The following is a 22,219-nucleotide window of genomic DNA, read 5'->3' as shown; positions in this document are numbered from 1 at the left end:
TCAGCACTGAAGCCTTCTGTGTTAGCATAGGCCTTAATTACCTCTTCGCTAGAATCTTAAACTGTGGTTCTCATTCAATGTCTTGTTCCCCTCTAATCCATTCCAGGATGAAGTTGTCATGGTGACAGCACAGCTGCATTGTGCTAAAGCCCAGACCTAGCGTGGTACTTGATACCTCCAGTAGCATCCACCTTTCATGACTTCCTTTCTTCACTGGGCCAGGACTCACTTTCAAGGCCTGGAGGGTCAGTAGTTACTCAGAGAGGCTTTCGGAACCTTCTGCCTCCCGAGGGCTGGGATTAAAGGTATATGCCACCACCTCCCAGCCTATATTTATTTTTAATAATGTGCATTTGTGTGTATGACAGTGGGTGTTTGCTATGTTGGGACCTACATAGGCCAGAGGTGTTGGATCACAGTGAAACTGAAGTTAGAAGTGACTATGGGCCACCGGCTGTGGGTGCTGGGATTTGAAGTGAGGTCTTCTGAAAAAATATATGATGATGCTTTTAATCAATGAGCCACCTCTCTAACCCCATCCCCATTTTAGACAAGGTGTGTAACCCTGGATGGCTTGAAACTTGATCGAAAAAGGCTGGATTTAAAGTCACAGAGATCCGCCTCTTGCCTTCCAAATGCTGGGATTAAATGCATGTGCCACCATACTGGCTAGTCTTAAAAGTAGAAGTTGTCTGAATTGAGAGATGTTAGTTAATGCCTTAGAAAGTGTCTGGTAAGGTGATGGTTACCAAACAGGTGGATAAATTGAATGGTAACTCATTATCTGGGCAGTGTTTGTATTTCAACTGTGTGTTTATATTTCAACTGAGTGAACGCTGTCAAAATGATAGGGTAGTGGGGAGAGTGCGGAGAGAGGGAGGGAGGAGGTGGGGTGTGGGCAGGGAGAAGTTGGGGCGAGGGCAGACAAGGGCGGAGAGAAGGCAGGGCGAGGGCGGGGCGAGGGCAAGGAGAAGTCGGAGGGTGGGGAGATGGGGAGAGGGAGGGGAGAGGGCGGAGAGAAGGAAGGAGAGGGAGGAGAAAGAATAGCCAGCGCTCTTAACCTCTGAGCCATCTCTTCAATCCTACAGCTACTTTCTTGCTATGTGTTATGTATACATACAAGTGCAGCCACTTATTGGGAAGAACAAGCATTTTGCTGAAGATTTGGCCTGTAGCTTCTGTTTTCACATTCTGACTTGAGAAGTCAGTTTTGGCTTAAAATAGCTAGTCCTGTTCCTGTTCCTGGTATCTATAGTCCAGCTATTTTTTTTTTTTGTTCCTCATAAGTTTTGTTTAGGGTATTATTGGTATGATAGTAGTGTTGGCATATCAGTAAACTACCCTATATTTTGGGAGAATGCTCTGTTAGTTGCCCTAATATTTGAGTGTCAATGAACACAGCTGAGCACTGTTAGTGTGTGTAAAAGGTGACAAAATTGATGTGTTTCTATTCCCCCCCCAACCCCTCACACTTCACCTTTACTCAGCAAGATGGCTCAGCAGGTAAAGGTGTTTATTGCCATGTATGAGATTTGTCCCTGAGACACACATGGTGGGAAGGAGAGAACTGGCCCACAAGCCTCCCCGTGTACTGTAGCACATGCTGCCTCCCAGATAAATGTAAAAACAAAACCATTGCTGCCCTGGTAGATATTCTTGAGGGAGACAGGTGAGTATGGAATCCATTCCAGAGGATCACTGAAAGAGTGACAGTATTGGCTCTGCTAGGGATCAGAAATGGAGGGAATGCTGATTTTGGAGATGTCTAGTAAAGTTTCACAGACTAGACGGGGTTGCCATTGAGTCTAATAAGTCAGAATCTCATATCTAGGTTGGCCTTGAACTTGTAGAGGTTGGCTTTTAACTCCTGATGGATTCCAGGCATGGGCCACGAATCTAGCTTTCTGTTGAGTTTTGAATGTGTTGACATCTAAGATTTGACTGTGAGAGAGCAATCTAGGTGGAAAGATTAGTACGATTAACAATTAGTCTTATTTTACACATAGTAGAAGAAGTATAACATACATAAATATTTGGAGCAAGTTAAAAAAGGGGATCAAGGCTGGGCGTGGTAGCACACGCCTTTAATCCCAGCACTCGGGAGGCAAAGGCAGGCGGATAGTTGTGAGTTCAGGGCCAGCCTGGTCTACAAAGTGAGTCCAGGACAGCCAAGGCTACACAGAGAAACCCTGTCTCGAAAAAAAAAAAACCAAAAAACAAAAAAGGGGATCAAAATGCTATACAAGGGCTGGAGAAATGGCTCAGTGGTTAAAAGCACTAGCTGCTCTTCCAGAGGTCCCAAGTTCAATTCCCAGCCAAGACATGGTGGCTTACAACCATCTGTAAAGGGATCTGATTGCCTTTTCTGATGTGCATGTAGACAGATTACTCATGTACATAAAAAATTAAATATTTTAAAATGCTGTACAAGTGTTACTGTGGAAGTAGGGAGCTCCCCCACTCCCAGTTTTTGTAGTGCTGTGGCTATGCTAAGTATGCACCCTATGTTGGACTAACAAACACTTCAAGCCCAAGAAGGCATTTTATTCCCTGCACCCTTTTTTCTGCTACTCCTGTTGCTGCCTATTTCTCTCCCTTTTCTCTTCTTTTGGGATAGGGTGTTACTTTGTAGCTGACCTCTAATTTGCAGTAATTTTGCCTCAGCCTCTTGAGTGCTGGATTATAGGTGTGCATCACTACACCAACCTACTGGAAAGACATTTCTGATGGGAAGCAAGAAATATAGATAGATACTTCAATCTGGTCCTTAGAGGAGGGGCACAATTTTGACAAGACTGAGACTGTGAGAGCAGTTCAGATAGGCAGAATGTCAGTTTGAGCAAAGTAAAATCAGAACTGAACCAAACCAAATCAAACCACCACCACCGCTACCAGCAGATGTATATGTTTGAATTTTCTATTTGGAAGAAGGTCACCTTAGACTTTCTTTAACTTATGGGCAAATATTGTTGAACTGGTGTACAGTCTGCATCTTAGTTTTTTTTTTTTTATCGTTTTTTGAGACAGGGTTTCTCTGTGTAGCCTTGGCTGTCCTGGACTCACTTTGTAGACCAGGCTGGCCTCAAACTCACATGATCCACCTGCCTCTGCCTCTCGAGTGCTGGGATTAAAGGTGCGCGCCACCACTGCCCGGCTGCATCTTAGTTTTGTGGCTTGTGATTTTATAAACATTCTGCTCTTGTGAATGGGTCGGATGATCTCATTTCACAGCTACTAAAAGAAGTATTACCTTTTTCAAAACATCAGCATAGGTTTTAATCAACTATGATTCAAATATAGCACTAGTTGTCTTTATTGTGATCATTTGAAGTGACCACTTGACTCATGGGTAATTTTGGACTTCTAAACGATAGAGGCATGGAAGTTGTTTCCAGCATATTTAAGTAAGGTCTTGGGCTGGACCCAACACGACAAAGTAATGTAAAATAAAAACTAGTTTCAAGCCGGGCGTGGTGGCGCACGCCTTTAATCCCAGCACTCGGGAGGCAGAGGCAGGTGTATCACTGTGCGTTCGAGGCCAGCCTAGTCTACAAAGTGAGTCCAGGATGGCCAAGGCTACACAGAGAAACTCTGTCTCAAAAAACCAAAAAAAAAAAAAAAACCAAAAAAACCAAAAAACAAAACTAGTTCCAAGGGGCTGGAGAGATGGCTCAGAGGTTAAGAGGTCTGGCTGCTCTTCCAAAGGTCCTGAGTTCAATTCCCAGCAACCACATGGTGGCTCACAGCCATCTATAATGGGATCTGGTGCTCTCTCTGGCCTGCAGGTGAAACACTGTGTACACAATAATAAATAAATAAATCTTAAAAAAAAAAACTAGTTTCAAGCTGGGCATGGTGGCACCCGCTTTTATTCCTAGCGCTTAGGAGGCAGAGGTAAGTGGATCTCTGTGAGTTCGAGGCCAGCCTGGTGTACAAAGTGGATTCCATGAGAGCCAAGGCTACACAGAGAAACCCTGTTTCCAAAAACAAAACCAAGAAAAAAAAAAAAAAAGAAAAGAAAAAAATTCAAAGTAATACCAGCTGTTTTGTTTATATTAAACCTGTTCTGATTTATTTGATAGGTTCCAAATTTAATTTTGATGCTTGTTTTGAAAATGTGCCTCTTAATTTTCTTCAAAAGATTGATACATCAAAGAACTGTTTGAGCATAAAGCAGAATTTGAAATTTGACATTTGCTTATTCAGGATTTCCTCTGCAGACTCAGGGGTCAACAAAATTGTGATCTAGCTACCAGTTTGGAGCCCTTTTTTTGTAAAGTTTTACTGTAACACCCAAGCCCATTTGTGAATGCCACCTGGCTGCTTTGGTAGCAAACTACCAACTGTTGCAGAGTTGAATAGTTGCCCCTTCTGGTTTACAAAGCCTAAAGGAAGTGTTCTCTGGCCTTTATAGAAAGTCCACTGATTTCTACACTAGGTAAATGCAGGAAAACCACACCCAGCTGAGGAGAGTTGCATAAAAAAGGCTTGTATAAACATGTATTCATGCCAAACATTTATCTGCTACCTTGGTTCACCATGATAGGAGCCACACCTAACTGCATTGGTTAACAGTTTCCATTCAAATTCCATAGCCTGCCTTCTATCATTTCACAATAATTCATAAGCTGCAGATGTTTGAGACTGTCTTTGTAGGGCAAAAAGGCCTGAATCTCCCCTTGGAAAGCCTGTTCTGGCCTTACACTCAATACTACCCTCTTGTATTAGCTTCTTGTGAGTGCTAAGATGGCATATGCTGCCACACCGGGCTTCGGAAAGCAGCTTTTCTGAAGCCCACTTCCACAAGCAAATTCCAGGTCTCTTTTCAAGGCAAAGTGTCATGTGTACTGTGTTTGTGCATTTCTGGATCATGTGTAAATTGTGTTAAATTGCTATTATTTGGAGGCTGGAGTGATGGATCTGTTGTTAAGAGCACTGGCTGTTTTTCCAGAGGAGCCAGGTTCAATTCCCAGCACCCACATCCCAACTCATTGTAACCCCTGGTTTGCCATCTTCTGGCTTTTTTTTTTTTTTTTTTTTTGAGACAGGGTTTCTCTGTGTAGCCTTGGCCATCCTGGACTCACTTTGTAGACCAGGCTGGCCTCGAACTCACAGCGATCCGATCCGCCTGCCTCTGCCTCCCGAGTGCTGGAATTAAAGGTGTGCGCCACTACGCCCGGCTCATCTTCTGGCTTCTGCAGCATTGCTCAAGTGTGGTGCCTAGACATACAAATAGGCAAAACACTATATACAAAAGATAAAGGAAAAAAACTGCTATTGTCTGTCCATTCTATAGTCCCTCCCTCCCTCCCTTCCTGTGTCACTGTGTAGTCCAGCCTCCCTTCTTCATCACCTTTCACTCCTAGATTGTTTGTTTATTTAGACAGGTTCTCACTCTGTTGTCCAGGCTACCTGCTTTATCATCTTCCACTCCCAGTGCTGAGATTATAGGCATAAGCCTCCACATACCGTATTTTCTTGTAATTTTTCTTTTGGTTTTGATACAGGGTTTTAGGTGGCCAAGGCTGGCCTTGATCTTGCATGTAGTAAAGAATAGCTCTGGGCATATTGTTCTCTTCCTCAGTTTTCTGAGTGTCAGGGTTGCAGGTGTGCACTAATATGCTTGACTCTCTGGTAGGTGTTTTTGAGTGTTGTACTTTTAATCTCACTGTTTCTTATGAGTTCTGATGTTGATTGCACACATTTTCATGGACTGCTAATTTTGTTTTATTTTACTTTTTATACAGGATCTCATTATAATCCTGGCTGGCTTGGAACTTGCTTTGTAGACCAGGCTGGCCCCTTGGAGCTCTGCCTGCCTCTTCCTCCTAAGTGCTAGGATTAAGGGTTTGTTTCGCACCTGGTAGTTGGATGTGAACTCTTTACTGGCACACAGGCAACTTACTAGTAGCTCTATCACTGAAGAAAATGACACCTCCAATCTTTTGTTGGTTGTTATTTTTTTATTTTATTTTATTTTTGGTTTTATGAGACAGGATTTCTCTTGTGTAGCCTTGGCCTTGGTTGTCCTGGACTTGCTTTGTAGACCAGGCTGGCCTCAACTCAAGAACTCGTAGAGATCCGCCTGCCTTTGCCTCCAAGTGCTGGAATTAAAGGTGTGTGCTGCCATACTCGGCTCACTTGTTCAATTTTTGGGCTTACTGTGATTTTTATCCTGTCAAAAGTACTGATTCATCAGATATTTTAGGAGTATTGTAAAAGTCAAAAAATTTAATGGCTGTAAAGCAGATTAGTGTCGGACTTAATTTCTTGTATTAGTACTGATTATTATCTAAATGCCAGAAAATGTTCTAAGTACACTGAACAAGATGGATAGGAGCACGGTCCCAGAGTTCACATTGTGCTTGTACAAATCTCTTAGGATGTGCCCATTAAATTGCCATCTGAATAATTATGTTTAATACCCACAGATTAGTGCTCATGCCAGACGCCCCCACCTTTTCACAGTGAGTGATGCTAACTGTATACTCATGAATTTTCAAAAGTGCTGAAAATATGTGAATGTTGAGAGCACAGCCTACACGGGACTTGTGTATCACTTCCTGTAAGTTTTAGAGAATATCAGGGCAGACACAATGTAAGAACTAGAAGTAGGAGAATGCACACACACACATATGCACTTACACAGGCAAACACTCAGACACATACAAAGATGTTTAACAATTCGGCCTTGGTGGCCCACACCTACAATCCCAGCACCCGGGGCAGAAGGAGATGGATTTCCTTCTGTGTGATGAAAACTCAGAGGCAGAGGCAGGCAGATCACTGAGTTTGAGGCCAGCCTGGTGTACAAATACAAAGTGAGTCTAAGACAGCTAAAGCTCTACAGAGAAACAATGTCTCGAAAAACAAAAACAAAACGAAATAAAACAAAATCTTAAAATTCTCTGGAAGAAATGAAGTGAGATAGAACTGTCGTCAGAAAATAACATCACTGTTGTAGTTTTAGAAAAAGATTTGTTGTCGGGCATGGTGGCGCATGCCTTTAATCCCAGCACTTGGGAGGCAGAGGCAGGCAGATCTCTGTGATTTCGAGGCCAGCCTGGTCTACAAAGGGAGTCCAGGACAGCCAAGTTTACACAGAGAAACCCTGTCTTGAAAAACCAAAAAGAAAGGAAAAGATTCATTTTTACTTCTGTGTATGTTGTTCTTCAGTGGTGTGTAGCCATTGGTAAGATGGCTGCACTGCTATAAATAATCTTTCACCTAGGATCCTGTAAATAACCGTAATGAAACGGACTTGGCAGAGGAGAGAGAGGAGGAGGAATGGGAGGGGGGCTGGAAAGTAGAACAGGGACTAGGTTGGAGGATGAAGGGTATCGGTGGGAACTGAAAGGGAACAGGAGCTGTAGTGGAGATGAATATGATAAAAATATGTATATATGAAAAGGTCATAGAGTTGGAGAGATGGCTCAGTGGTTAAGAGCATGGACTGCTTTTCCAGAGGTCCTGAGTTCAATTCCCAGCAACCACATGGTAGCTCACAGCTATAATGTGATCTGATGCCCTCTTCTGGCGGGCAGCTGTACATGCAAGCAGAGCATTGTATACATAATAATAAATAAAGGTTAGAAAAAGATCTACAAGTAGCCAAGGCTACTCAGAGAAACCCTATCTTGTAAAACCAAAAAATAAAAATAAATTAAATAAAAAATAAATTTACTTCAAATGAGTGTTTTTGTTGGCATTGGTGGCACATGCCTGTAATCGAAGCTCTTGGGTGGTAGAGGCTGGAACACCAAGAGTTTAAGTTCAGTGTCTTGTTGACTTCATGCAATATTGTGTGTGTGTGTGTGTGTGTTTGCGCGCGTGCACGCACACACGTGTACACACTAGGGATTGAACCTTGGCCAGGGTGCCAGGGCTTTGTGCTAACCAGTGGCTGACCTGTCAGTATAGAGAACAATATTTTCGTACATATTGTTTCTCTCTCTCTCTCTCTCTCTCTCTCTCTCTCTCTCTCTCTCTCTCTCTCTCTCTCTTTATTTTTACATGTATGAGTGTGTGTTCATGTGTGTGGGAGGGTGGTAGATGCCTGCAGTGGCCAGGAGAGAGTGAAGCTGGAGGTAACAGGGGTTTGTGAGCTGCCTGCTGTGAGGGCAGGGAATCTAATTCTGGTTCTCTGGAAGAGCAGCAAGTACTCTTTTCATTTCTTTATTCTTGGTTTTTTTGTTTTGTTTTGTTTTGTTTTTTTTTTTTTGGTTTTTCGAGACAGGGTTTCTCTGTGTAGCCTTGGCTGTCCTGGACTCACTTTGTAGAGCAGGCTGGCCTCAAACTCACAGCGATCTGCCTGCTTCTGCCTCCCGAGTGCTGGGATTAAAGGCGTGCACCACCGCGCCCGGCTTATTTCTTTATTCTTAGAGTTTGGTTTATTTTTATTTTTATTTTTTTTATTTTTTTGAGACAAGGTTTCTCTGTGTAGCCTTGGCTGTCCGTGACTCCCTTTTTTTTTTTTTTTTTGTTTTTTCGAGACAGGGTTTCTCTGCGTAGCCTTGGCCATCTTGTACTCATTTTGTAGACCAAGCTGGCCTTGAGCTCACAGAGATCTGCCTGCCTCGCCCCCCCCCCCCCCCCAGTGCTGGGACTAAAGGCGTGTACCACCACGCCTGGCTCTTTTGTTTTTATATATGGCTCTATTTTGAGTGTATGCTACATGTGTGCTCATGTGTACAGAAACTAGAAGAGGGTTGGGTACCCTAGAACTGGAATTGCAAGTTGTTGTAAGATAGTGGATGTGGATGCTAGGGATTAAACTCAGGTCCTCTGGAAGAGCAGCCAATGTTCTTAACCACAGCAAGTACTCTTACCTGCTGAGCCATCATCTCATGTGTAGCCCTTTAAAACACTTTTTCCCCCTGAGGCAGGGTTTCTCTTTGTAGTGCTGGCTGTCTAGAACTTGTTTTGTATTTATTACTGTGCATATGTATGTATGTGTGTACCTCTTTCTCTGTGTGTGGGGTCTAGGGGAGCACATGCATCCTACTGTGTGCCTATGGAGGTCAGACAACAGCTTGGTGTTACTGGTTCTCTCCTGCTTTTACGTGTACCCTAGGAATTGAACTTGTTGAGTAGCCTTGTTGCTCTTCTCTTGTTTTTCTGAATGTTTCAGACTAAATGTGTTGCTCAAGCTGAGCTTGAATTTTTTTTTTTGAGACAGGGTTTCTCTGTGTAGTCTTGGCTGTCCTGGACTCACTTTGTAGACCAGGGTGGCCTCAAACCCAGAGATCTGCCTGTCTCTGCCTCCCAAAGTGCTGGGATTATAGGTGTGTGCTCGCCCCCTCCCCAGGTAAACTGAGCTCTTTTATAAAAATTATTTATTTTTAACTGGGTGTGATGGCACATGCCTGTAATCCCAGTGCTCACAGAGGCAGATGGATCTCTGTGATTTCGTGTCCAGCCTGATCTACAAAGCAAGTCCAGGACTGCCAAGGCTACACAGAGAAACCCTGTTTCAAAAAAAAATTACTTAATTTTATGTGCATTTGTGTTTTGCCTGCATATACATCTGTGTGAGGGTGCTGGATTCTGGAGTTACAGACAGTTGTAAGCTGCTATGTTGGTTCTGGGAATTGAACCCAGGTCCTCTGCAAGAGCAGTCCGTGCTCTTAACCCCTGAGCCATCTCTCCAGCTCCTGAACTTAGGTCTTCAGACTGGTGGCAAATGCCTTTATCTGCTGAGCCCTCTCATTGGTCCTTGTACTGTTTATTTAAGCGGGGTGATAGCTGTGGGAACTCAGATTGGAATGCTTTGAAGGGTTACTGAGAAGTGAGGAAAACAGACAACTTATGTGCAGATTTAATAAGTTTTGCCAGATAAACATCTGTACTTCCATCTGCTCTGGAGGCTGAGGCAAGAGGATATGAGTTTAAGAGCAGCCAGAGTTAAAATACCCAGGCCTTGTTTCAAAAACACATACATACACTCACCCTCACACTCACCACCTAAAAGAGAGAGTAACTATGAAGGTAAGTACAGAGAAATAGGGACTATAGAGAGGGACCTGGGTAACATGGGGTGAAGTAAACCCCTTGATTTTCTCAGATTTAGCAGTGCCAGTGTGGGGCATTTGCATTTAATTCTAAGTGTAAGTAGAGAGGACAGTAGAACACCTGCTTAAGTGGGTTGTTTTTTTTTTTCCCCTGAAATGTTAGGGGTGGAACCCAGCCTTGCTTCAGTAAGGTAATTACTCTGTCACTGAGTTACAGCCACATCCCAGAAAAGCAAACTCCCTCTGCTTTTGAGATAGGGCCTTATGTAACCCAGGCCAGGCTCACTCTTGCTCTGCAGCCAAGATTGGCTTTGAATTCCTCATCCTCTTGCTTTATCCTCCCAAGTTCTGAAACTATAGGTGTGCACTAGTGTGGCTCGTTCCAGAAAGCCTCTTTGAAGGGAAAGAAGGATGTAACCACGGGCCCATATAGAAGGAGGAATAAGGTTTTTTGTTTCTTTTGTTTTGTTTTGAGACAGGGTTTCTCTGTGTAGCCCTGGCTGTCCTGGACTCCCTTTGTAGACCAGGCTGGCCTCGAACTCACAGAGATCCACCTGCCTCTGCCTCCCGAGGGCTGGAATTAAAGGTCTGCACCACCATGCCCGGCTGGAGGAATAGTTTTTAATAAAGGGTTATTATTTAGGCAAAGCCAGCTAAGAGTGAGTGGTCAGAGAACTGCAGTTGTAAGATATTGGAGAGAAAATTATATGGAATAGTCATGTGAGGAATGGAAAAGAAAAAATCCAAGAGTTTTAAGGTTGCCAGGGAATGAGTGTGCCCCCTTTGAGGCAAAACTTCCTTTAGCCAGTAGTAGTAATAGTAGCTATCCTTTCACAATATTACCCTCCCTCCCTGAAATAATACTACTTCCAAGTCTATACCATATAATACAAATATGTAAAAAGTGTGAAAGGCGTCCAGGCTGTGGTAGCATACGCCTTTAATCCCAGCACTTGGGAGGTAGAGGCAGGCGGATCTCTCAAGTTTGAGGCCAGCCTGGTCTACAGAGCAAGTCCACGATAGCCAGAGCTACACAAAGAAACCCTGTCTCACTCCCCCAAACCCCCAATTTGGAGACAAAGTAGGCATGGCAGTGCTCAGTGCTAGTCTCAACATTCATGTGGTGGGAACAGGAGGGTCAGAGGTTCTAGGTTGTCCTCACCTACATAGTTGAGTTTGAGACCAACCTGGAGTATACTACTCTGTGTCTTAAAAACAGTGGTGACAATAATACCACCACAATCACCACAAAATAAAACAAACAAAAAGTCCCTTAAGCAAAACCCACAGACGATTTTGAATCAGTATGCTTTGTTAACTAGGGATGTGCTTGTCTCACTGTATCTTTAGTCTTTTTAAGCATGTAAGTATTGGGAGTTTTGAGGATTATCTATTAGCATAACTGCATTTTCACTTTTTTTTGTTTTGTTTTTTCGAGACAGGGTTTCTCTGTGTAGCCTTGGCTGCCCTAGACTCACTTTGTAGTCCAGGCTGGCCTCGAACTCACAGTGATCCGCCTGCCTCTGCCTCCCAAATGCTGGGATTAAAAGTGTGTGCCTCCATGCCCGGCTTTTTTTTTTTTTTTTAAAGATTTATCTATTTTATTTATTGCATATGAGTGCTTTGTCTGCAGAAGAGGGTATCAGATTACATTATAGATGGTTGTGAGCCACCATGTGGTTGCTGGGAATTGAACTCAGGACCTCTGGAAGAGCAGGCGGCGCTCTTAACCACTGAGCCATTTCTCCAGCCCATGCTTTTTCACTCTTTAAGAAAACATAGCCAGGCGTGGTGGCGCACGTCTTTAATCTCAGCACTCGGGAGGCAGAGGCAGGCGGATCGCTGTGAGTTCAAGGCCAGCCTGGTCTACAAAGCGAGTCCAGGACAGCCAGGGCTACACAGAGAAACCCTGTCTCGAAAACTAAAAAAACAAAAAAACAAACAAACAAACAACAACAACAACAACAACAACAAAAAAAAAGAAAACATATTTTGTGTAGTTAGTGGATTGAGCCCAGGGCCTTGTACATGTTAGGCATGCGCTCTGCTGGCTCTACTACTGAGCTTCATCCGCAGCCCTATTACTCATTAATATTTTAAAGATTTATTTATTTATTATGTATACAATGTTCTGCCTGCATATGTGCCTGAATGCCAGAAGAGAGCACCAGATCTCAATATAGATGGTTGTGAACTACCATGTGGTTGCTGGGAATTGAACTCCTCAGGACCTTTGGAAGAGCAGATGGGGCTCTTAACCTCTGAGTCATCTCTCCAGCCCTACTCATTAATTTTTATTAGTGACTGTTTTAAGGTTTTCTGAAGGGTACAGTACAGGATTGGATTTGTTTGGAGTTGTACATCCTGATTTTTTTCCCATTGAGTAATTAAAATTCGAAACTATAATTCTCTCAGTGCATTTTGTAAATAAGGATCTCTCTGAGTCTTAGTTTTCTGTAATAAGATTCTTTTTTTTTTTTGAGATAGGGTTTCTCTGTGTAGCCTTGGCTGTCCTGGACTTGCTTTGTAGACAAGGCTGGCCTTGAACTCACAGAGATCCACCTGCCTCTGCCTCCCTGAGTGCTGGGATAACAGGTGTGCATCACCACACCTGGCTATGATTCTTTTGGATTTAAAATCTGGTCAGTAGGTATAAAATTCACGTTAAATTTTGGCAAGGGGTTGGGAAGAACAATCTCCTGCATTTATCCTTTTTTTGTTTTGTTTTTCGAGACATGGTTTGTCTGCGTAGCCTTGGCTCTGTAGACCAGGCTGTTTTCAAACTCTGTCTTCTGAGTCCTGGGATTACAGGTGTGTGTCACCATGGCTGCCTGGGTAGCAGCTACTTGTTCAGTGGTTGGTATTCAGTGCTATAGAGAAAACCTGCATGGGCATCTGCCTTATTTGGTAGGAAAAATCAAAGCATTAGAAAATGTCTACAGATGGGTATGTATGTGTGTGGCTGGAGAAAAAAGTCTCAGCAGTTAAGAGCACTTACTCCCTGCTCTTGCAGAGGACACAGACTCACTTCCCAGCACCCACATTGCAGCTCACAACCTGTAACTCCAGTTCCAGGGGATTTGATGCCTCTTCTGACCTCCATGAGCTCCTGAATGCACATGTGTAAAATAAATATATTTGTAAAAATTAAAGGCTGGTTGAATGGCTAGGTGATTATGAGCACTTGTTCCTTCTGCAGAGGACTCAGGTTATAGTCCCATCACCCACATGGTGGCTCTTCTCTTTTGTTTTGTTTTATTATTTTTTAACTTTTCCTGAGACAGGGTTTCTGTGTGTAATAGCCCTGGCTGTTGTGGAACTGGCTTTGTAGACTGGGGTGGCCCCAAACTCAGATCTCCTTGCTTCTGCCTCCACCTGCACCTTCACACGAGGCCAATCTAATACTTCTTGATTCCTAGTAAAAACCTACAGTGTAAGAACATGGAAAAGTTGCTTTCTAAAAAGGCACCCCCCTCCCCCAAAGAAAGGGAGCAAATGCAGAAGTTAAGCCATACAGAGCCAGGTTTGGTGGTTTACACCTTTAATCCCAGCACTTGAGAGGCATAGGAAAGCGAATCTCTTGATTTTGACATCAGCTTAGTGTACAAAGTGAGTTCTAGGACCATTAGGGCTACACAAAGAAACCCAGCCTTGGGAAACCAAAACAAAGGAGTTGGGGAGATGGCTCAGTGGTTGAGCGCACTTGCTGCTCTTCCAGAGTTCCTGAGTTCAATTCCCAGCAACCATATGGTGGCTCACAACCATCTGTAATATGATCTGGTGTTTTCTTCTGGTGCGCATGTTCTCATATAGATAAAACAAATAAATCTTCTAAAAAACAAAAAACCAAAACCAACCACATAAAGTATGCAAGTTGTGCTTTTTAAAAAAATATTTATTTATTATGTATACAGTGTTTTTGACTTCATGTACTCTTGCATGCCAGAAGAGGGCACCAGTTCTCATTATGGATGGCTCTGAGCCACCATGTGTTTGCTGAGAATTGAACTTAGGATCTCTGGAAGAGTAGCCAGTGCTTGTAACCTCTGAGCCGTCTCTCCAGCCCGCTAGTTGTGCTTTTCAAATGGTTGTTAACTACATTGTCACTCTGCACGCTAATACAACACACCATCATTTATGGGACTGTTTTACAGTTACGAGTTTGACTAGGTTTGAAGGGCTCCCTTTATGTTCTGTCCTTTGTATCCTTTGATGGCTTGAAACTCATTATTTAGACCAGGTTGGTTTCCACCTGCTTCTGTTTCTCAACTGCTGATATTAAAGGCATATGATCCCCTGAAGCTGGAATGGTTGTGAGTTGCCTTACATGGATGCTAGGAACTGAGTTTCAATTCTCTGCAAGATCAGTAAGGACCCTTAACCACTGAGTCATTTCTGTAGCCCCATTCCCTATTTTCAATCAGTTCCACCTTCTTATCAAGAGGTTTGGGTTTCTTTTCCATTATTGATGGCTCTCTAGTGGCCCTATGACCTCTGAATACATTTTCCCCATGATTTATTTTTTTTCTGTGTGTACACGTGTGTTGTGTATACATGTGTTTGTGGGTGCCCTCAGAGGACAGAAGAGGGTGCCAGATTCCTTGGAACTGGAAATGCAAGCTGTTGTAAGCCACCTGCAGTGGGTGTCAGGAACTGAATGGGTCTTTTGCAAAATTAGTACAGACAGGTACACATGCTTCAATCACCGACCCACACCTTCAGTCCCTGGTTGCACACTTTGGTGCTGAATATGATTACAGGCTTACAGGCCCCGAGAAGGTGGCTGTGTGGTTATAGTATAAGTGAGGACAAGCACTGCTTCAAATCACTTGAGCTTCTAGTCCACAGCCCCAATCCTATCACTTTCTTTTTGTTTGTTTGGTTTTTTTTTTTTTTTTTTTTGAGACAGGGTTTTGCTGTGTAGCCCTGATGGTCCTGAAATTCTCTCTGTTGACCAGGCAGATTTTAAACTCACATGCATGCTAGGCAAGAGCCCTAGGAGTTCTTTTTTGGCCTGGTACTTAAATGTTTATATTTTTATGTAAAAATTTTATTTATTTAATTTTTTTTTGTAAAATTTTTAAAAAGATTTATTTATTATTATGTACACAGTGCTCTGCCTGCACATGACACCTGCAGGCCAGAAGAGGGGATCAGATCACATTATAGATGGTTGTGAGCCACCATGTGGTTGCTGGGAATTGAACTCAAGACCTTTGAAGAGGACAGATTTCTTTTTTCAAGACAGGGTTTCTCTGTGTCACCCTGGCTGTCCTGAACTTGCTTTGTAGACCAGGCTGGACTCAAACTCACAGTGATCCACCAGCCTCTGCCTCCCAAGTGCTGGGATTAAATGTGTGTGCCACCACTGCCTGGTTCCTTTACAAATTTTTGATGGATTAGCGTGTGGTTTCATTTCTCTTTGGGTGTATTTCTGGAAGTAAGATTGTTGGCTCATTTTGTTACTCTGCTTTCTTTTTTTCAGTGTGAGAGAACAAGCCCAGGGCCTTGTATATAACAGGCCAATTTTTTCGCATAGTGCCTGTACCATTTTGCATTCCTTTTAGTTTTTTGACACAAGGTCTCATAGCTCTGGCTGTCCTTGAGCTCCTTGAGCTTCTGATCTTCCTGCCTATACCTTTCCAGTGCTGGGATTATAAATCTGTGCCATTTTGCCCAATTTGTGTGATGCTAATGATCTAGCTAGGCAAGCACTTTACCAACTGAGCTATACCCCAGTCCCATTTCCAGGCAATGCGTAAGGATTCTAGTTTTTTTTGTAGTATCACCAGCAGTTGAAAAACGTTATTTTACTCATTTTTATTGAGCATCAAATGGTTTCTTGTGGCTGAGCATGGTGGTGCACCCCTTTAATCCCAGCATAGGGGAAGTAGGGACAGGCAGATCTCTGTAAGTTTGAGGACAGCCTGGTCTATAGAGAGAGTCCAGGACAGCCAGGGCTCTGTGTAACAGAGAAATCCTGTCTCAGAAAAACAAAAAACAAAACAACTCCCCCCAAAACAGAAAAAAACCCAAAAAACCTAAAACAACAACAAAAACAAAAAAGCCCCACAAAACCAAAAAAAGAACAAATGATTTCTTCTGTGATTTTGATTTGTGTTGTTACTTGTATATTATTTGTTAAGTTTTTTTACATTTGTGTTTCTTTTTGTCTTTTAGACATGGTTTCTCTGTGTAGTCCTTTCTGTCCTGGAACTTGCTTTGTAGACCAGGCCAATCTCAAACTCATGGAGACCTGCCTGCCTCTGCCTGCTGAATGCTGGAATTGCTGGGATTAAAGGCGTGCACTACCACGCCTGACCTACAAACCAAATTTTTAAGAGAGGGGTGTGTGTGTGTGGGCTCACATGAGAGAGAGAGAGAGAGAGAGAGAGAGAGAGAGGCAGAGACACAGAGACAGAGACACAGAGACAGAGACACACAGAGAGAGAATGAGAATATGAGAATATATGTATGTCACATGTGTGTCAGTACCCAAAGAAACCAGAATAGCGTGTCAGACCCCCTGGAGCTGGAGCTATAAACTGCCTGATGTCTGTGCTTGGAACTGTGTTGCGGAAGTCTAGAAGAACAGCAGGTGCTCCTTTTTTTTTTTTTTTTTAAAAGATAGTTTTTCGAATATCCTCTGTATTTAATAACAACTACTACTACTTCTTCCTCCTGCTCCTCCTCCTCTTCATTGTCTTCCTCTTCTTTTTCTTTAAAAAAAATTTATTTACTTAGTAAGTATACAGTATCCTACCTTCTTGTATACCAAAACACGGCATCAGATCTCATTATAGATGGTTGTGAGCCATCATGTGGTTGTTGGGAATTGAACTCAGAACCTTTGAAGAATAGCCAGTCTGCTTAGCCTCTGAGCCATCTCTCCAGCTCTGTGTTCTTCCTTGTCTCTTTCTTCTAATACTTTTTTTCTTGAAGCAGGGTTTCTCTGTGTAGCCCTGACTGTCCTGTACTTGCTTTGTAGACCAGGCTGGTTTTGAACTCACAGAGATCCGGTTGCCTCTGCCTCACGAATTCTGGGATTACAGCCATGCGCCACCATGCCCAGCTCTCTTCCTCCTCCTCCTCTTTGTCTTCTTCATTGTCTTCATCTTCATCTTCTTCTTCCTTCTTTGTTGTCTTCTTTTTCTTCATCTTCTTTCTTCATCTCCTCCTCCTCTGGTTTTTGAGACAGAGTCTTCCTATGTACCCTTGGCTGTTCTGGAACTTGCTCTGTTGACCAGGCTGGCCTCACCTAGATCTGCCTGCCTCTGTTTCCAGGCTGTGATTAAAGTGATATGACACTGTGTTTGGTAACCCTAGTCAGTTATTAAACAGCTTAATAGTTTATCCTGTAAATTATTATTCTATTATTGGTTTCCTAAAAGTTAGCATTCTTTCAAATCCTGTTCTATGTTTATTCATCTTGGTATCAGTCTGTTATACAAGTATTCTATGCCAAGCAGAAGATAGAATAATTACAAACTCATGAGATAGTTATGATAGTTGCTAAGTTATGATCTTCTTGTGTAAAGGAAGAAAAAATGGTCGGTATTTTGCATGTTGGAATGTTTTAGCTTTCTTGCAAAGGTGATCTACCAGTGTTCCAATTTCAGAGGCCAGTATTGATATAGTTTATGTATAAGAAGATAGTTAATAAAGTTGTTGATGATAGCAAGATAATATATGCAAAGATCAGCTAGACATTATGAAATAAAGGTGTATACATTTTTGTTTGTTTTTCGAGACAGGGTTTTTCTGTGTAGCACTAGTTGTCCTGGCTGGAACTAACTATGTAGACCGGGGCTGGTCTCAAACTCGCCTTTGCCTCCCGAGTCCTGGGATGAGAGATGGGGAGTGTTGAGAATTAAACTTGGTGCCTTGTGCATGCAAGGTAAATATTTTTGATGCCCAGCTCCGTTCCCAGTGGCTATGATGAGTTTTACTATGTGTTAAATTATTTTAAAATGTACCTTCTGTTTAAACTTACATATTCAGCACATCAAAAGTTTTATTTATTTTATTTATTTATTTATTTATTTTTTTTTTTGGTTTTTCGAGACTGGGTTTCTCTGTGTAGCCTTGGCTGTCCTGGACTCACTTTGTAGACCAGGCTGGCCTCGAACTCACAGCAATCCGCCTGCCTCTGCCTCCCGAGTGCTGGGATTAAAGGCGTGCACCACCACGCCTGGGTAAAAGTTTTAAATATCTTCGAAATGCTTAGTGGAGAGTATCAGCATTTTACTTAAGTGATATTTTGAGCCTATCCATGCACATGTGGGTAGATTGTGTTATTTGTATATTTATATGCTCAGCAAATTAAAATCATTGGCTTTAATTTTGTCTTTCAGCATGTATATCTTCATAAGACTCTTAAGATAGACTTTACAGTTTGTTAGAGATTTACATTTGTTATAAGGACATTGTTAACATTTTGTTTTGATAGTGAAAGCAAGTTAAATACATTGGTGCAGAAGCTTCATGACTTCCTAGCACATTCATCAGAAGAATCTGAGGAAACGTGTTCTTCTCCACGACTTACAATGAGCCAAAGCACAGGTGAGTCGAAGCTGACTACTGTGCGGTCTGTAGTCCTTTTTTGTTTATTTCTAGTCATGTGTTTTAAAGACTGCTTATTTTTATTTATGTGTGTGAGGCTGCATGAGTTTAAGTATGCTGTTGTCTAACAGGCCTGAGGCCTGGATTCCTCTGTAACATAGTTCCAGATTCCCTGGAACTGGACTTGGAGGTGGTTGTATGCTACTTGATGAAGGTGCTGGGAACTGAATCTGCAAGAACAGCCAGCATTCTTAATTGCTGAGACATCTCTGTAGTCCCTCATTTATTATTTTGGTATGGAGCAGCTACTTATTTTGTAGAAAATTTGATTACCAAGTTTATAGAAGTCCTTATTGAGCATGTTTGCTAGTATCTGCTTTGAGATTTTAATTTTGGAAGGAAAAATGTAAATTTGTAAACTAATGGATGCTTAGAGAGTGAAACTGTTATACTGTTTGATAGATACTGAAAGTTTCTGTTGGAGGACATGATAGATAAAATTTAGAGGTATGGGGCTGGAGAGATGGCTCAGAGGTTAAGAGCACTGGCTGCTCTTCCAAAGGTCCTGAGTTCAATTCCCAGCAACCACATGGTGGCTTACAACCATCTATAGTGAGATATGGTTCCCTCTTCTGGCTTGCAGGAGTACATGCAAGCAGAACACTGTGTACATAATAATAAATAAATAATCATTAAAAAAGAGAGTTCGAGGTATGAGTAGGAACATAGGATGTTAAGCAGGCTGGGCAAGTGCTCTACAACTCTCTCTCTCTAACCAAGTGTAGAAATGTTTTATTCCATGGCCACTTGTGCATTAGAATTTAAATTGTTATGTTGTTTAATAATGTCACTCACTGAAGCTGAACATGGTGCCTCACACCTAAAATTCCAGTTCTCAGTAGGCAAGTAGGCTATGACAGGAGGATGGCTTTGAATTCAAGGCCAACGTGGATTACACAGTAAGCTGTAGCCAGACTAGCTACAGTCAAACTCTCAAAAACAAGAAGAAAACCCAAACCAAAACAAAAACTCTAAATGGATTTGGTGAATAATATATTTTTATAAAACATTGATTGATATTTGTTCTTTTCCTCTTTTACTTACTTTTTTTTTTTTTTTTTGAGACAGGGACTCACTTTTTAGACCAGGCGTGGAACACACAAAGATCCACCTGCTACTTTTTTCGACCAGGCTGGCTTGGAACTCACAAAAATTCACCTGCTTTTGCCTCCCTGAGTGCTGGGATTAGAGGCATGTGCCACCACGCCTGGCTCTTAAGAAATGTGTTTTTAGACAGGATGTTGCTATATATCCCAGGCTCTCTTTGAACTTGTGATCATTCTACCTACCTAAGCCTCTTGAATGCTGACATTATACTAAACTCCTTGAAAAATAATCCTATATCCTATGTTTGCTGACTTAGGTAACTACATATATATAGCAAGCATAACACATGTATGTATATGCACATATATAATATAAATAATAATGTGAGGTAATAGTGAAAGACTTAACCATATATGCAGTTAGAATATTGTAAGTCACTGGCTAAGCATTTCCAAAAAACTTAGACTATCAAGCCATAGATTCATGCGGTTCTGATAGGATTCCTAGATACACCAGAAGACCTATACTAGAGCCAAACAGGTTGCTATTGCTGTGAAAACTTTATACCCTGAATTTGATCCCTGGAACTTCGGAAAATGGGAGGGTAAGAACCAATTCCACAGAGTTGCCCTCTGACCTTCATGTACATGTGTTCTGGGGTACATGTGACCACCCATGCACTCCACCCCCACCCCATGAAGACATTTTTAAAAAATATTTTTGAGACAGGGTCTCATTGTGTAACCCTGGCAGGCTTAGAACTTGCTATTGTAGACTAGGGTTGAAGTTTGGCCTACTATTTGCCTCCGGAGTGTTGAGACTAGAGGCACAGGCTATTAGCCAATAATCAAACTTTATTAAAGAGCAAAAATTGAAGAGAAAATTTCTAATCTTTCCAGAAGAAAAATGATATACCTTCCAAAGGAACAACAGTAGTACTGTAGTCCTCTTCCCAGATGGCCATAGCTTGTGTCAAGTTGACCTCCCCCTCAAAAAAAATCTAACCAGGAGAATTTGCTTCTGTGAATTTTATCACAAGGCATGTGGTTTCATTTGCCTCTTTAGTGATGATGTTAAATTTGGTTATTTGGTTATGTTGTAATGTTTGTAGTTGTTGATAACTCTAAAAGCAGGATTTATTTTTTTGTAGCTAGTAATGACACCAGGAAGGTTTTGAGATTATACTTTTTTGTCATAAAAATTTAGCTTCATGTGCCTTTTATTCCAAATGATGATGTTAGGTGCCTCAGACAACCTGTATTTGTTATCTCATAGTTCCTTTGGTCAGGGATCTGGTGGGCTCTGCTGAGCTTTCCTCAGGATAGCACAAGGCAAAGTCAAGGTGTCAGCAGCACAGTGTTCATTTATGGTATCTCTGTGGAAGACTGTTTCTAGATTTCTTTAAGGTTTGGGCAGAATTCAGTTCTCTATGATCATAAAAATGAGATCCTCCCTCTTCACTTCTTGTTGGCCAGGATCATTTCCCTAAGCTCCTCTTACCTGTCTGCGTTTCTTTTTGGCAAGGCCAGCATAGCACATGGTGTCTTTGTCATGTCTTGAAACTTTTTTTTAAAACCTCTTTTTGTTGTTGTTGTTGTTTTAAACAGGGTCTCTCTGTGTAGCTTTGGCTGTCCTGAACTCACTTTGTAGACCAGGCTGGCCTTGAACTCACAGAGATCCACCTGCCTCCCAAGTGCTGGGATTAAAGTGTGCAGTGCCACCACCTCCTTCCCCACCCCCCTCTTGTTTTTCAAGATAGGGGTTCTCTTTAAAGAGATCTGCCTGCCTTTGGTTCCCAAGTGCTGGGATTATAGGTGTGTGCCACAATGCCAGGCTTACCTCCCATTTTTAAAGTTAACTGTACCAACTTACATAAACAGCTGTGGCAGTGAAACCATAATCACAGATTGGGGAACTGTGGTTATTTAATCTTGTTTGCCATTTCTAGAAAGTCTGTGTATCACATGGTAATTTATTGCTGCCTTTATCGGTTGAAATATTACTAAGGTAGGGCTTTTTGAGTTATCTTCTATGCATTTATTAGTGTATACAATTCTGTTTCCAAAAAAAGGCCTGTTTCCTATGAATAGTTACTATCATTCACTTAAATTTATTATGTTTATTTAGTTTTCAAATGTGCATGTGCATACTTGTTTGCCAAAGCATACCTGTGGAGGTTCAGAGGACAACTTGTAGGAGTCAGTTTTCTCTTTCCTCTATTTGCTACCTGGATGCTTCCATTGCCATTTAAAAAAAATCTCCCGATCATTCCTTGGATGTTTCCTTGTTTTCTGTCTCTACAAGATGTTCAGGGCTTACTACAAATATCAGTGTGGGGCTGGAGAGATAGCTCAGTGCTTAAGAGCACTGTCTGCTCTATTAGAGGTCCTGAGTTCAATCCCCAGCAACCACATGGTGGCTCACAGTCATTTATACTGGGATCTGATGCCTCTTCGGGCATGCAGGTGACCTCCAAATAGAGTATTCATATAAGTAAAATAAATAAATTAATCTTAAAAACAAAATAAAACAAAACAAAC

At 42.1% G+C, this 22,219-nt stretch overlaps 1 protein-coding gene across 1 annotated transcript in view; it reads left to right on the top strand.

The window, feature by feature from the left end:
• Nucleotides 1–22,219, top strand: part of Atrx (ATRX chromatin remodeler) — a 142,247-nt gene that overhangs the window by 8,720 nt on the left and 111,308 nt on the right. The window contains exon 2 of the mRNA XM_051141285.1: nucleotides 18,460–18,572. Within this exon, the coding sequence (XP_050997242.1) occupies nucleotides 18,460–18,572 (113 nt within the window). The remainder of the gene's footprint in view (nucleotides 1–18,459; nucleotides 18,573–22,219) is intronic.

The sequence above is a fragment of the Acomys russatus genome, chromosome X (assembly GCF_903995435.1).
Source record: "Acomys russatus chromosome X, mAcoRus1.1, whole genome shotgun sequence".
Lineage (NCBI taxonomy): Eukaryota > Metazoa > Chordata > Mammalia > Rodentia > Muridae > Acomys > Acomys russatus.
The sequence above is the reverse complement of the archived record's forward strand: the minus strand, read 5'-3'. Positions and strand labels throughout refer to the sequence as shown.